The sequence below is a fragment of the Etheostoma spectabile genome, chromosome 14 (assembly GCF_008692095.1).
Source record: "Etheostoma spectabile isolate EspeVRDwgs_2016 chromosome 14, UIUC_Espe_1.0, whole genome shotgun sequence".
Classification (NCBI taxonomy): Eukaryota; Metazoa; Chordata; class Actinopteri; order Perciformes; family Percidae; genus Etheostoma; species Etheostoma spectabile.
Genome location: NC_045746.1, coordinates 14,429,262 through 14,444,141, shown reverse-complemented (window position 1 = coordinate 14,444,141; position 14,880 = coordinate 14,429,262). Strand labels below are relative to the sequence as shown.

Below are 14,880 nucleotides of genomic sequence, written 5' to 3'. Positions count from 1 at the left end.
GCAAGGAAATTGAAATTTCCAGCAGCAGTTTTCAGCATTTTTCAAAAAAGGTATAAAAATACAGTATAGAGATATATTTGGCCTGTAGCTGTTCAGATATCTTGCTCTGCATCAAAGATTTGCCAACATCACCATCCGCACACTTTGCTATTAGCTAGACAGATGCAAAGACCACACATAATATTATGACAAAACAAATTCAAGACACAAATGTTAGAATGAAACATGAAAATGCGATAGAACATGAAAGTGAACACCTGATCTTCAAGTTAGCATTTGGAAATGAACAGTAGAGTCCTTTTTGAAGTAAAGTCATGTCTAGAAAAACCTGCTGTGAGGCCCCAGGGCAAAGATAAGTTGCCTGACTCCTGCTAACCCCCCAATCCTCTCAGTTTCTATGCTATCAGTCTCTTTATCTAAAAGATTGTTGCATCGATAATCAGTTTAGAGTCAAATCGTTGGCCTCTGAATCTGAATCAAATCGTGAGGTGCCCAGAGATTCCCACCCCTACTGTACACTGTGTACAATTATTCTCTGCTGGAATAATACATAGCCACAGATATGCTGTGATAATATAACTAAACTCAAACGGATTCCAGATTCATTCAAGAAAATGCACTATATAAGCACAATATTGGCTGCATTACTGATTCATCAAAGCTAGATTATGACACAGGCTAGCGTATTGAAGCAAGACCCGTTTTAAGGCCCTTATCATTCCAGTTCACATTGTGCTTATCCCAAAAAAGTGACAAAACATGGGCCCCTGGGGGTCTTGGGCTCTGCTGGTAACACTGCCTTAAGCAAAGTAGGTGGTCTTTATAGTAAGCACTTGTCAAAAGAAGCAGAACACAAGAGTCTTCTATCAGAAGAATTGTTTAACATGTTTCTTATCTGCTGAGAAAATGAAGAAACCCCCCTGCATGAAATTACGATTGTTGTAATTTAGTGAGAAAATGTCTACATTTGCGCAAGCAACCCTGACTTTTTTGTCCGCTTTTTTCACATTTTTTGTTTTTCCCACTGTTTACACTCTGTTGGGTTTTGTGTGCACTTAGATTTTGGTATTTTTGTGTGAGGCAGCCTGCCAGTAGATAATTATGATTTGGATACTGATCATGATACTTTTTGTAGCCAAAGATGAATTGTAGAAGTTACTCTCTGGGCCACATTTGAATACATGTGGTTGGACTTAACTTATTTTTCTCAAGAATTTATTTTATGATGTGACGGCCTTCTGCTCTGTATCCCTTGCTTTTTCATGTTCAGGATGTCTTTTTTTTTTATTCATGTTATGTTTCTCCCTCCCGTAGAACCATCCAGCAGTTTTGATTTGGGCGATACAAGCAGCTATGATGATGGACTGAGGAGGAGGAATGTCCCCTCCTTTGAGGAGCCAAGACCAAGAACATCAGATGAGGAAGATGAGGAAGAGGAAGTGGAGTTCAAGCTTGCTGAGAAGAAGGAGGAAAAGCCATGGTTCTCCTTGAACAAATGCATTGTGGGCTCTTTGATCCTGCTCTTCTTAGGGTCCCTCTTCCTCTCAGGTGAGTTCCTTCAACACAACAAAGCCTGGTAACTTGCTTCTGCTTTTCATAGTTTGATACAGTAGGAGGCACTACTTTTGCTCACAGTTTGTTTATAATATTTATAACCCAACAAATATGCTTATGTTAAAAATATATTTTGATTTGTGCACCTGTTTACACCTGTTCCATCCGAGGTTTGCTAATTTGATGGTTTATAGATAGTATATATTGTCAAAAATGACATTATTACACATTGGCTTTTTTTACAATGCCAGTATTTATGAATGACACATTTGTCAGCAGTAAAAATGACTGTCTTTAGATCCTGTCGATAAAGTTGTGCTATGTCAACAGGTTTCTTCTCTGATCTGAATAATGGTAGGTTCAGTACTACAGATAAGACCGCAGTGTAAGCTTCTGTGCTAGCTGGCTAACGCTCAGTAGCTTGTCCAATCACTTATCTGGCTAGACACTTCATGCTGTGGCAGCAGAAAATTGCAAATAACATGCATTCTGAATTGTGAAATTAGACTGTTTATCCCTGTTTGGAAGAACTCACTGGATGTTTAGGATGCTTAAGATTAGGGTAAACTTAACTATTGCTGGCAATCTGCTCGGTTTGCTAGGTCAAAACATAAAAAAAAACGGTATTAAAATAAAATTCTACCTAAGTAAATAGTTTCTGTGCACAGGTAGTGCCTGAGCTCATAGAATGCTCTTCACAACAAACGCATCTTATGCAATGGTAAGACAGCTTGGCAGATGTGTGTCAACAAAAGTGTCTGTTGTAAGACGTGTGAAAAACGTGTTGTTTTCTCATCTGACAGGTGACTTTGACGCCTCTGAACTGAGTGATGTAGAACAAAGCCAGGTCTGTTCCTTCCATCTATCATGTCAGTTAACTCAATCTCAGTGTTATGTCCAGTATGTGTCTTTGCTGAAGTATTTAAAGGCATCTTGAGTCTTAAAACTTAAAAAACACATGCTGAAGACAGGATTATTTAAAAAAGGTTTTTTTATCCATTTGCCAATTATTTTCAATCCAGGACTGGCTTAGCAGTGATCCACAGGATATGAATGAGCTTTTGAATAAACTGACACAGGAAAACCAGCAAATCGCTCAGCTTGAGGCTCAACTACAGGTCAGTATACCAGTTATATTAATGCTAATGATGTTTTTTTACCCTTGCACATTGTTTTAATACACTGCAACATATAGGCTGCATGTTTTCAACAAACATTTTTGATTATTGTCCAGGTTTTGCAGAACCCGGCTTTAACTACGCCACATGTCTACATGTGGTGTAGTCACATCGCTGTTTTTTATTTTTTTATTTCTTAGTCACAGCAAGAAGAACTCAACTCGGCACTGAAAGCAGTAGCAGCAACCAGCGATGAAAAGGGAAAAGCAGATCTGGAAAAAGACAATAGAAAGTTGAAGGAGGAGTTGTCATCTCTGCCTGAGCTAAAAATAGAGCTGGAGAGCCTGAGGTCCAGGGTGATCGAACTCAGCCAGCTCACAGGTATGATGTGGCAAAAATGAACTGAATTAGAAAGCTGAATGAAGTCTGTGCTGTTGCATTTTTAGATAGTGCTGTCAGTTAAACGCATTACTAACGGTGTTAACGTAAACCCATTTTAACGGCATCAATTTTTTAATGCAAGATTAATGTTCTTTTTGGCCCAGCAAACGTCGTTTTTTTTCACATGCTGTTTCAACAACTAGTAACGTTAGAAAAAACAACTACACAACACCAGATGTAGCTAGACTGGAATCACAACAACAGCCCGCCGTACACACGAGCCGGCCAAAGAGTAGTAACGTTACAAGATTCTGAATGGTTCCATTGACAAGACCAAAGTGATCTGTGTGTTTTGTCGTTGTGTACTGAGCTATCATCGCAGCACTTCCAGTCTGAAATACCACTTGATGGCCAAGCACACAGCAGATGCAAATTCTCCGCCCACTCGTCAAAGTATTTTTTTCACCCTTTTATTGATGGACAGTGTTACATTTTGTGAGAGATTATTTGCTCCAGGTGAGAATGTTAGTGTGAAAATGAACACTACAGTAGGCTATAGCAAGCCAATCCACTTTTCCATGTTGATGAAAGCATTAAAATGAGAAAAAATTTGCCTAAAATTTAAAATAGATAAAAATGTGCAATTAATTGTGACTCATAACTATGACCGTAATGCGATTAATCACAATTAAATATTTTAATCGTTTGACAGCACAAATTTTTGATATTTTTGTTCATATTTATTGAAACTACTGTACATCGCACATAGCTGCTATGATATAAAAATGCCTTCAGCAGAATGCTAATCTTTTGGCATTCCTGATATAATAAACTACCAAACACATCATTATTTAATGTCTTGAATCCCTCACAGATGATCAGGAAATGCCTCCGGCTACCTCAGACTCAGCCCCTCAGCCTGGAAACAAAGATGGTCAGAGCGACCAGAAAACAGCAGGCCCTGAGAGGAGGAAGGACACAAATGAGGGAGGATGGCTGAAGGAAGAACTCCAGAGGCAGAAAGTTCTTCTGGAGGGGAGCAAGAAGAGACTGCAAGGGATGAAAAAAGATGGAGGCGACAGGAAACGAGTTAGGGATAGTTTGGAGGAGATCCAGAGGAGGCTTTCTGAACAAGTTGAAAGGTGGGGTAAGAAGAAGCCACAGGAGTCCAAGTGGAAAGAGAACAAGGGCAAAAGCAATGAGCGTGACCACTGGAAGAAAGACGAAAAGAAAGAGTGGAAGCATAGCAAGGAGGGAGGATTGAGAGACAAAGAAGAGAAGAGGGAGAAGGGTTGGAAATCTCAGAAGCAAAACTCTCACAAAGAGGCATGGAGGAAACACCAGGCCGAGTGGGAGAGGAAGAAGGACGAGCGCAGAATGGACAGAGACGAAAGGAGGAAGGAAAAACCGTGGCACAGCCGGCCTGGTAAGAACTCCCACAACCATCACCAGCACCAGCCTCACCATCAACAGCCCCGCCAGCCTCAACAGCACAAGCACAACGACTTCTGGAGAGACCAGGAGCAGAAGCTTCGACGCAACGTCCGCCCCCAGCTGGGCTGCAGCTCTGTGGAGGATTGCGCCAGCAAGGAGGGGCTCTATCCAGTGGAGCTGCCCGAGTTTGAGGAACTGCTGGAGGGCTACCTGAGCAAGCTTGAAGGATCTTCACCTGAGAGCAAAGACAAGATCCGAAAGCTGACTGCAGAGTTCTTTGAGGATGGCGGGTTTATCCACGACAGAGTTCTTTTCAGTGACTTTGCTGAGGATGTGGCGGACATTCTGGAGGATATGGTGGACGTTTTGGAGGATGGTGGGAAGAAGGACGACGACTCCCTAGAGGAGGAAATGGAGGAGTTTGAACGGGAAGCCCTGTGGAAGTTTGCCGCCACAGCTTAAATAGACAAAGAGAAAAAAGAAAACACTAAGAAACGGCTCAAGAGGTGCTATAAAGGACATTTCTTGCCTACATTCTTCTCTTCAGAGCTGTAATTGTAGTAGCATCTGGTACAGAGTGGTTGTACCTCTCATAAATTTGTGTCTCTGAGTCTTCAATTATAAGCTAGACTTGTTTGTGTCATTTTGGACTTAGTTGTTGTTACCTACCTCTGTCAGGTCATGCCTCCTAATGCAAAGTCCTTCAGTAATGTGTTGTGTGGGTTTTCCTCTGCCGTATAGTGTTTTCTCAATACATAGTGCATGTTATAGCTCCTCATGTATATTCAAACTAATAATATCCAGATCACACACAAGAAAAAACTGGGTAGATGGTATTTGCAACAATAATTCTGTTCAGCACCCTTGCAGTGGTTAAATATATTCTTTCAATTCATATGGTATTCTATCCACTACTGGTCAAACATTTAGGGTCACTTACAAATTTCCGTACCACTCCATTATAAACAGAATACCAGCTGATCTGAGTGGGTGGCTGATCTTTAATGCATTATCTACATTGCCCATCATCAGCAACCATTCCTCCAGTGTTTCAAAGGCACATTATATCATTTAACTAACCAGGAAAACATTGGAGAACCCTTTTGCAATTATGTAAGCACATAATGTAATCTGACAACTGCTGCCCTGGTTAAAAAAAAAAAAAACAATGCAAGTGACCCCAAACTGTTTTTACTGGTAGTGGAAGTTGTCAGTTACAGAAATACATGTTAAATTGAAGTTGAATAGGTCTCTATCATTTGACTGTGAAAACAACCCAACACTGCTCTGAGCAGGTTAACACAAGTGCTGAGAAATTATTGCAGATAACGTTAGCCTTAAGTTGGCTGTTGCTGTCCAATCCCAGAGGATCAGATCCCAGTTCTTTTAGTGATAAGAATCCGATCAGGTCAGACCAGTTTTTTTTGTGTCTGCAGCTCTTCAGTAGATTTGGGCAAACACACACAGAGTGCTGTTTGAGAGCCCTGAGCGTTTGGTTTCTAGACCTGAAAGACCTTTTATCCTGCAACTTCAAACTGACAGTTGGAACCGGTTTGTGAAATGTCAGAGCTGCTATAAAAAAGAAATATACTACAAACAACAATAGGACAGAAGTTTATATTTTGTCATCATAAAAGTTTTGACTGCTAAACCACTTTAGCGCTTTTCTCAAACATTCACATTTACAGCAATGATTTTTTTCTCTTATGTTTATTTAGACCATTAGTTCTCTTTAATAGTTTTGTAATGTAGCCATGGGGACCTCCAACACATGATCAGCATATACTGGGTATCCCAGAGCAAAATTATAGAGTTAATGTGGTTATTTTCCTGGTTGTTAACTGACATGCACAGAAGAGATTTAGTGAAAGTTATTTAGTTGAAGAAAATAGCAAAATGAGGAAGCTGCTGCATTTTGTTTTTCCCATTTTTAATTGAATGAGCCAGGCAAAGGTTAACTAAGACACAAAGAAAAGTCCATTAAGTATTGCAGAACTGCTTCCCACTGTTGGCTAGATCTTTGATACAAAATAATGTGTTTTATTTTAGTGTTTGATTCTAGTACTATGTAATCATGAAGTTTTTCCTCTTTAGGTGGATGTGAAGTTAAAGATGACAGATTGAGATTGTTCATTTTTCAGTTTTATGTTTATTTATTCTGTCAGTACACTGCAAATCTTGTCCTTATTTTTAATGAGACTTTGTCCCAGGCCAAACCATAAACTGTATATAAAGAGGGCCATACAGTACACATTGAATGTGGATATGGTGACGTTTTCAGTTACTTTGGTATTTTGGATATTAAGTTTGCCAGCGACTGCTTACGTGCCTTTATTATTATTATTATTATTATTAGGAATATCCTACATTGGACAAGAGTTCTTGAATTTAATTTGCTTCCGCAGAAGTAAAAAGAAAACAAGTTTACACTGCTTTTAATTGTACTGCTGTTTATAGGGCAGAGAATGAATGTCATAGGGTTTACACATGAAGTGTTGAACAGATTTTTGTTAAACGTTCTCTGCTGTTTTTACAGAGGAACTTTTGATTTTGAAAGTTTTTAGACCAAAGGAATCAGAAGAAATCTTAATTTCAACACAAATCATTTAATCAAACACGTTTATGAAAGTTGAATCAATTTGTCAGAAGTATTTTTGTCTTTGTGTGACCACAGAGGGGCTCTTTGCTTACTGCTTATGTAGGAAATGGCTCAGATGTGCATGTAATTGATGCCTGGGCAAATGTATTGAAACATTTGGATCAGTTTTAATTTCAATATCAGTTATGTCCTCTTTTAGGAAGTCAGTGTTAAGTTCAATAAAGTTTTCATCATTAAACATATAAAGTTTGTCTTTATTGAAACACTTCAGTTGATTCATTTATTATAAGGAAGTAGTAAAAAACAATATCACAGAATACATCCGCGCTTCAGAATGGGTTTTATTAATCTGACTATTTTTGTGGTGGGACATTTACAATGAAACCCAGAAATATGTGACTTGCTGTCTGACTCACTCTTTAACAGGAAGCAGAAGTGTTGGCATGACAGGTATCTATTATCAAAGGTATGATGCCAAACTAAAATATTTACATCTAGATTAAATACGCAATACACATTCACAGGCACGAACTCTCTTTCAGCCTGGAGATGATACATAAACCAACCAGTGTTGCAGAGTCTGTAAGCAATGATTGAGAACATTCAGTCACTACGAAACTGCAGAGCGAGCTTGACATTTTTTGAATTCTACAAACAAGTCACCACGCAAGCATTTACAGTTTGTATAGTTCTGTGCCTTTACCATTTTGTTTCCAAGATGCGACTTGGCTTCAAATAAAATGTAACTGATGCACATTAAAATACACATGGATGGATGAACTTACAACATGTCTAACAGACAATCTTGAGAAGGTCAAAATACTCAAAAACTTTGTAATCTTTCATTTCATCATCCTCCTTCATCATTTAAATGCTGTAAAATAGAAGTTACCGGTAACACTATACAATAAGGTACACAAAAAAGGGTAGTCACTGTTTTTGAACAATTGATGAGTTACCCTTCTGAAAAAGGGTAACTAAGCATACGTTACTCTTTCAAAACCAGTGCCTACACTTTTTTGTCTACCTTGTTCGAAAGTGTTACCAAGTTTCCATTTATTTCTTTTCCACACACATTTACTCCTGAAAGACTTACATATTATGCAGTGTGTGTTGTCCTGAATGGCATTTTATTTGAGTCATGTTTTATATAAACTAATTAGTGCTGAGACATGCATGATTCAGTCGCTTGATTAGAATGGCCTGACAGAGATCCTTGCTCCGCAAACAGACTGGCAATGGTTTTTTTGCTATCATCAGTACAAATTTGCCCTTTGTAGGACAGAGTGGCAGTTTTTCTGTTTGTGCGTGTGTGTGTGTTTATGCCACTGTGTATGTGTGCAGTTTTAGGGGAAATCAGGCAGAGATAAGGTCAGCCTGCTGGAAGGGGGAGAAGGGGGGAGGTTAAGTGTTTTCCGCTGATGTGTGCATCAGGGAACGCAGATGAAGCGTATATATTCAGAGAGGTGATGGTCAGAGTGAAGGCGCAAGGTTCTTGGTACCAGCATAACACACAACGCACAACATCTCAACACAAAGGTGAGAACACAGCTGTTTTTCAGTCTTATATCTTGTGTGAAAGATTTTTGTATACTCTTTTGTTTCTCTTTTCATTTTACTTTCCAGGTCTCAGCACAAAGCATCATGGAAGCTGCCATCTGCACCCTTGTTGCCCAGTTCAAGAAGTACGCTGGGAAAGATGGATCTTCCAGCACCCTGAGCAAAGACGAATTCCAGAACCTGGTGATCTCTGAGCTGCCCAACTATGTCAAGGTAAACCTCTGAAGTTGTTCTGAGCCACTTTGCCTGCTTATTTCTATCTGGCTTTGCATCCTGATCCCCTACAGATAGATATCAAAGAAACTGTAGTTCTTGACACAACATGTCTGAAGCCTCTTGAGACGTCACTCAGACATAATGATGTGGGTGAGTTGCTTTTATATATCTCTCCACTGTTATCCTCATCCTTAGTTCTATAGATTACTTCCTCTAAATTGAACACAATGTCAGACCATCATGTACTGGTAGCCCACATGAAAGAATCCACGTCTACATCATCTCGTAAAATGTACAATGTATTCACCCTGTAGTCATACCAGAAAATTACATTGGTAGAAGTTAAAGTCCCCTTTTAGAGCATTACTTGAGTAAAAGTCTTAAAGTATCTGATATTTACTGTACTTAAGTATCAATATTAATGTTATGATATTAAATGCACTTGACTATTCAAATTAAAAGTAAAAAAGAAACACTTTTAAATATGAACTTTATTGTGGTTTCCTCATAGTAAAGCATAATATTCAGGGTTTTCACGCCTTCTTAAACATCAAATTCAAAGTCTGACATTAACAAAGAGAGAAACAGAAACAGAATTTAAATATTTTGTTCATTGCAACATGTAAAAACATTTCCTGCAAGTAACAAACGCGCTTAGGGGAAATGTATCAAAGTATTAGTGTACATGTCATCTAGGAAATGTAGTGGAGTAAAAGTGAAAGTTTCCAAAAATTTTAACAATGAAGTAAAGTGCAGATGCGTGAAAATTCTCCTGAGTACAGAAACAAAATACATGTACTTTATTACATTACAACACTGTTTCATACATTATTGTGATTGTATACTTTTGTATACTTTTTATATTCCAGTGTAGTGCCTTGTTTTTATGCTGTGTTGGTTGATGACATGACGTTGTGACAAAGGACATCCCGGGCTTCAGCTAAAGCTAGTTTTCTTACTACCAGTAATCTTTTCTAATTTTCTACGTTGGTGTAAAACAAAGAAAAGCAAGCAAATATCATGTTTACTACCAAGTATTCAGTAGTTTTACTTGACAAATCACTTAAACAATCAACTGAATATTTAAATGTTTCACCAATTAATAAATATGTTGCACCTCTATGAAAGTAATCAGGTATGAAAAATAATGCAGACACTGTGCAAAATATATACATTTTACACCGTATACAAATGTGTGTTTCACAGTGACTACAGATTAGTTATCAGTGATTGGGTTTGAGTTCCATTTCCTACTGTTGGTCCAGCAATATTCAAAACAAAATCAAAAACAAACACAGATTGAACATGTTTTTGTGTAAGTATGTTTTTGTGCTGCTGTTAATGAATTTGTACTTGAGTTATATTTTTTACTATGCTCAGCCAATAGGTGGCAGGACAGTCTCGCAGAGTAGTTGATGTTGCAGCAAAGGGTGGTCTAGCAATGATCAGGGTCTCCTCTCTGTTATCGCCCACAGAACGCCAGCGATCCCGTGGCCATCGAGCAGCTCATGGGTTCGCTGGATGAAAACAACGACGGGGAGCTGACTTTCAGCGAGTTCTGGCAGCTCATTGGAAAACTGGCGAGCAAACAGGGAGGCTTCACACAGTAAATCCCATCGCTGTCTTGTCAATTGTGGCTTTGAGCAGATTGTGCAGCACCAATCAGCTCAATTCAAGCTGTCCAACTGTAAACTCAAAGGTCTGCAAGTTCTTTCATCACTCCACCAATGCCACATGTGTAACTCTTTAGTTAACCATTTGTTGAATGCAACTTTGAATTAAAGGCTTCATTGTCGTTAACCATCAGCCGCCAACACTCTGTTTCCTGTCATTCATTTACCACATTATATGATGTCCACGCACCCACATTTGAGCAGGAGTGTATTACAGCCTTGATTTAGGGGCCTGTAATCCTATATGCGCTACTGCTGCCACAAATACACCATCCAGAGCATATCTTGTTCCACAGAGCTTCATAATGCCTGTACAACGCTGCCTGTCCAAGCGTTAAGTGTAAAGCATAGCCTCTTCACTGTCTGTCACTGAGGCCTTAGTGGACTCTGTAATGGGGATATGTGGACCAAATACATCCCATAATGTTTGGGACATTTCAAGCTTTGTAGTTTAATTGCATTGTCCTTGTTTAGCTGTAAGTTATTGGTGTTGTACTGTCATGTTGTGTTCATTCTAATGTCTAGACAGAGTAATGTGTGCTGGCTTGCTCCCCAACTGTTTTATAGCCTATAGGCCTGTTTTAATCCTGCAAAAGAGAGGCAATGCTGCTAACTGATGTTAGAAGGCAGATTTTTCAACAGATAAGAAAATGTGACCTTTGTATCCAAATCACACATGCCAAGGTGCCAGTGTAGGAGGAGTGGTGACAGGCAAATGATTCAGCAACAATAAAGTGAGAGATTAAAAGAGCAGTGGCACTGGTTCACTGGTATGTGTAGGCCATGTGTATTGTCTGTGTAGGGAAGTCTTCTAAATGGGCAGTCAACAGCTTTCCCAGATAATCTGGGTGTAGATGTTTGTATTTCATGTATCCATAGAAAGAAGCACAAGTAGGGTGATTTAATCTGTGGAGGGAATTTAAAAATAATACTTTGAGGCCCTTTCAACATGCCAAAACTGAATTCTTGCACCACGCATGTCACCCACACTGGCTTTTTTATTGAAGATTCCTTTAGTCTCAAATTTCCCAGTTTTAGCTGTCATTTGTAGTTAAAAACAAGAATTTTGTTCATGTTTGTTACTTTTGTACTTTTTGCAAAACATAAGTGCATTTTGAATGTATGTCCCTGGAGACAGATGTGTAAAAATAAATGATAACAAATATACATCCACCCTAGAAAGGATTGTAAGACTATGGATAATAGCTAAGGTATACTTTAAGTTTCAATGTTTTTCTATTTCCGCATTTAATTATGAAATACTAATATAGAATAGGCTAATATAGAAAGGGACCGAGCCTTGTGCAGATGAAGTAATCCCACCCTCCCTGTCTCCTCGTCCCCACAGATGAAGCCGCTCCAAGCCACAAGCCTGGCTAGTTGGCGTGAAACTGTGCAAATCACACATAACGCGAAACAGCTGGCTTAAGAGCCAAAGTTAATTCCAATAAAAAACAAGTATACTTTCACTCCCTTTTACTGAGAGTTAGAGCCGCTCTCTTCCACATCCCTACGGCTCCCCCACACTCTTCCAGGTACACGCCCTTTGACTTGTCAGGGGGAAAAGTTTTAAGGAAAGAAAAAAAAAAAACCTAAATCACGGAAGAGATTCTGCTGTCCTACTAGTTTGGCAAGTTATCTAGGCAAAACGCAGCGGAGAAAGGCGGAGAAGAGGGCAGAAACTCTAACTTGCGCAAATTTATACACTTCTCTTGTCCTGCTGACGTTATACGGTGAGTTTAATGCGCCTTTCTGGGTTCTTTTAAGTTTCTCCTGCGTATAAATCTTGTATTTGTTCATCGTTTTTGCCACGTTTCGATAGACTCTTGCAAGAGCCCATGAAACCGACTGCAGGATGGTTTAAGTGACTCTAGCTCTTAGAGGTTTTTGGACTCATGTTGTAATTATATAACAGCAGAGTAGCCCAAATGATAATAATTGGCGGATATTTTGCTATTTACGTTTACTTGTTCGGTTTTATTGATTGCCATATGCTCTCTCTCTCTCTCTTTCTCTCAGAAGAATATTTGATCAGTTATCAAGTTACCGATAAATTGCAAACGAAAAGTTAAAGTGACAGGGTATTGAGCGTACAGGCCCACAGTGTACCTAGTGGGCATCCGGGTCGCACGTATAGCTCAATTTTTGCGTAAAATCAATATTTTGCGCACAATACACTTTTCATAAAGAGGCCCACGAAAGTGACAGCGTGGCTTGCTGGGTGGATTTGTGTTGAGCGGTGTCGTTTATGAAAACTTCTTTCAACACTTAAAAATATCTGGTGTTGATGATGATGATGATGATTATGATGAGTCTTGGCAAATGTTGACGTTGTGCAATGTCCAGCGTTCAATTGTCTGTATTTTCAAACCTAACTGAGGAGGAATCTTGGATGAAAGACAGCAGCTGTACGTCTGCTTAACGCTATTTACAGCCACAACCTAACTTGTTCCTCTGTTAATATTTTATGCCATAGCGGTAGTATTGTCATTACTGTGCGCACATACTGTATCACATTCCCCCATTTGGAAACGCAACACTCATTCTACTTTGGTTTCTGGAGGGAAACGGGAAACCTTTGGTTGTAGGCCGGTATATTTAATTATGTTTTTTTTTTTGTTTTTTGTTTTTACCTTTTAAGACAAATTAGTGGATTATTTACAAGACAAGATGAAGCTCTGAAGGTGGACGGGTGATGCAATTCATTTGTCATTATTAGGGCACGTGTTGGTACTCTGTCCAAGCGGGCATACCACCTTGAGAGAGTTCACTAGGTAAATAATGAATGTGAGAAAGGATAGAAATAGCAATCCAAGAATAGAAGAAATGCATTTGCTGGGTATTTTTTAGACAGGATGCACATAGAGCCGTTAAGGCCTTTGTTTACTCAGGCTGTGGAGGGTGTGTCACTGGTGCAGAAAGAAGTTCCCTAAAGTGCCTACAGAACACGGGCTTTGTCTCTAATACCTCAAAAACTGACAAAAGGGAGATGTAAGTCTAAAAAAATAAAAATTAAAGATTTGGTAAATAAACCTTTTGAAATCATGTTCATAACATGACATTATCACTATTGCTCAATGACAGCAATAAAGTAAGCTTTACGACATGCAAACTTGCGTTTGTATTGTGCTCATGTGGTAGATTGGGTCAGAGCAAAAAAAAAAAGGGTAGAGCTCAGTACGTCAATGAGTAAAATCTAAAAGGGGTCGAGTGAAATGTTAGCTTTTAATGGCCCTATGCTAGAGTGTCAGAGCTCCCTGTCTCTAATGGTATAATGAGTCTAACAGACACATGCTCTAATTGGCCACATATGCTTGTAGTGACCGGCTGTGGAGAAAATGCTTGGCTGCAGGGTGGTTGAGTGTGACATGCACTTAAGTAATTGAAATACTCCTCTTTTTTTTTTTGGTCTACAAACGACCGCTCAGCTGACACGAGCAAGGTGGCATCCTGTGGAGACAAGGAGTCTGCAGTGTGTTTTCTCACCAGCACAAACTGGTGTTTGCTCTGCAACATTTGAATAGTAAAGCTGACAGATGAGTACCGTGGCCTTGAACATACCCTCTCACTGATTTGGGGCACAGCAGCTCGTAGTTGGCCTGTAAATTCCTGTCTAAGTGAACTCCACAGACAGCAATGTATGGAATTCCTGCAAAGATGGGACACTTATACTGGCATGTTTTACATTTTCAGCAATGTCTGTTAGATTACCTACACATCTGTAAACAATTATGATTGAGTCTTTACATCTAAAGTGATGCAAAGTCTAGGTGGACTTTTTAACATTTATGCAGGAATTTGCCGCTGGTGTGTAACAAAAGCCTTGAACTCTTTATCGAGCCTTGTTGTCAAATGCGTTTGGACGTATTTGTGTGAAGGCTCGACAAGAAGAAAGGGCAGCAAAGTGAAAACAAGGATGAGACCGTGGCAGGCAAAGGAAGAGAGAGTGCAGCTTGTGAGAGAGAATGAAAGAACGAAAGAAAGAGATAGCGAGCAGAGCAGACAGGGACTAGGTAATCCCTTATGTAATCTGAAGCCTATCCCTCGGTAGCTTCAGTAGATCAGATGACCTATCAAAGATCAGAACTTCCATTGTGCATCAGAGCTTGTCTCTCAATCAGACTCCCTCTTACCCTCTCCACTTATCTCACGTCACTGCCTCTCCCTTATTGCGGCTTGAGACTCAACACCTGAAACAAAAAGCTTCTCAAGGACACAAGAAAATCCTCTGTCTCATTTTCCACCATAGGGCCTATCACTTGAATGTGTTTTGAATCAGACCATCCTGGATCTTCCTCCCTTAAACTATCTATCTATCTATCTATCTATCTATCTATCTATCTAT

General features: G+C 39.4%; 3 protein-coding genes across 6 annotated transcripts in view; all 3 read left to right on the top strand.

The window, feature by feature from the left end:
• Window positions 1–5,328, top strand: part of pbxip1a (pre-B-cell leukemia homeobox interacting protein 1a) — a 9,625-nt gene extending 4,297 nt beyond the window's left edge. For 3 of the 4 annotated variants that reach the window (XM_032535466.1, XM_032535464.1, XM_032535465.1), the window contains 6 exons: window positions 1,315–1,548; window positions 1,885–1,908; window positions 2,358–2,401; window positions 2,577–2,672; window positions 2,873–3,053; window positions 3,928–5,328. In XM_032535466.1, the coding sequence (XP_032391357.1) occupies window positions 1,315–1,548; window positions 1,885–1,908; window positions 2,358–2,401; window positions 2,577–2,672; window positions 2,873–3,053; window positions 3,928–4,949 (1,601 nt within the window). In that variant the 3' untranslated portion in view covers window positions 4,950–5,328. The remainder of the gene's footprint in view (window positions 1–1,314; window positions 1,549–1,884; window positions 1,909–2,357; window positions 2,402–2,576; window positions 2,673–2,872; window positions 3,054–3,927) is intronic. The other variant, XM_032535467.1, reaches the window with a different exon arrangement.
• Window positions 5,329–8,519: 3,191 nt separating this feature from the next.
• s100a11 (S100 calcium binding protein A11) lies at window positions 8,520–10,678 on the top strand. The gene is made up of 3 exons (XM_032535568.1): window positions 8,520–8,625; window positions 8,712–8,859; window positions 10,338–10,678. Exons 2-3 carry the CDS (start codon window positions 8,731–8,733, stop codon window positions 10,470–10,472), a joined length of 264 nt encoding a protein of 87 aa, XP_032391459.1. The 5' UTR covers window positions 8,520–8,625; window positions 8,712–8,730; the 3' UTR covers window positions 10,473–10,678.
• A 1,320-nt stretch (window positions 10,679–11,998) lies between these two features.
• Window positions 11,999–14,880, top strand: part of s100u (S100 calcium binding protein U) — a 7,094-nt gene continuing 4,212 nt past the window's right edge. The window contains exon 1 of the mRNA XM_032535553.1: window positions 11,999–12,268. The gene's annotated coding sequence lies outside the window, so the exon portion shown is untranslated. The remainder of the gene's footprint in view (window positions 12,269–14,880) is intronic.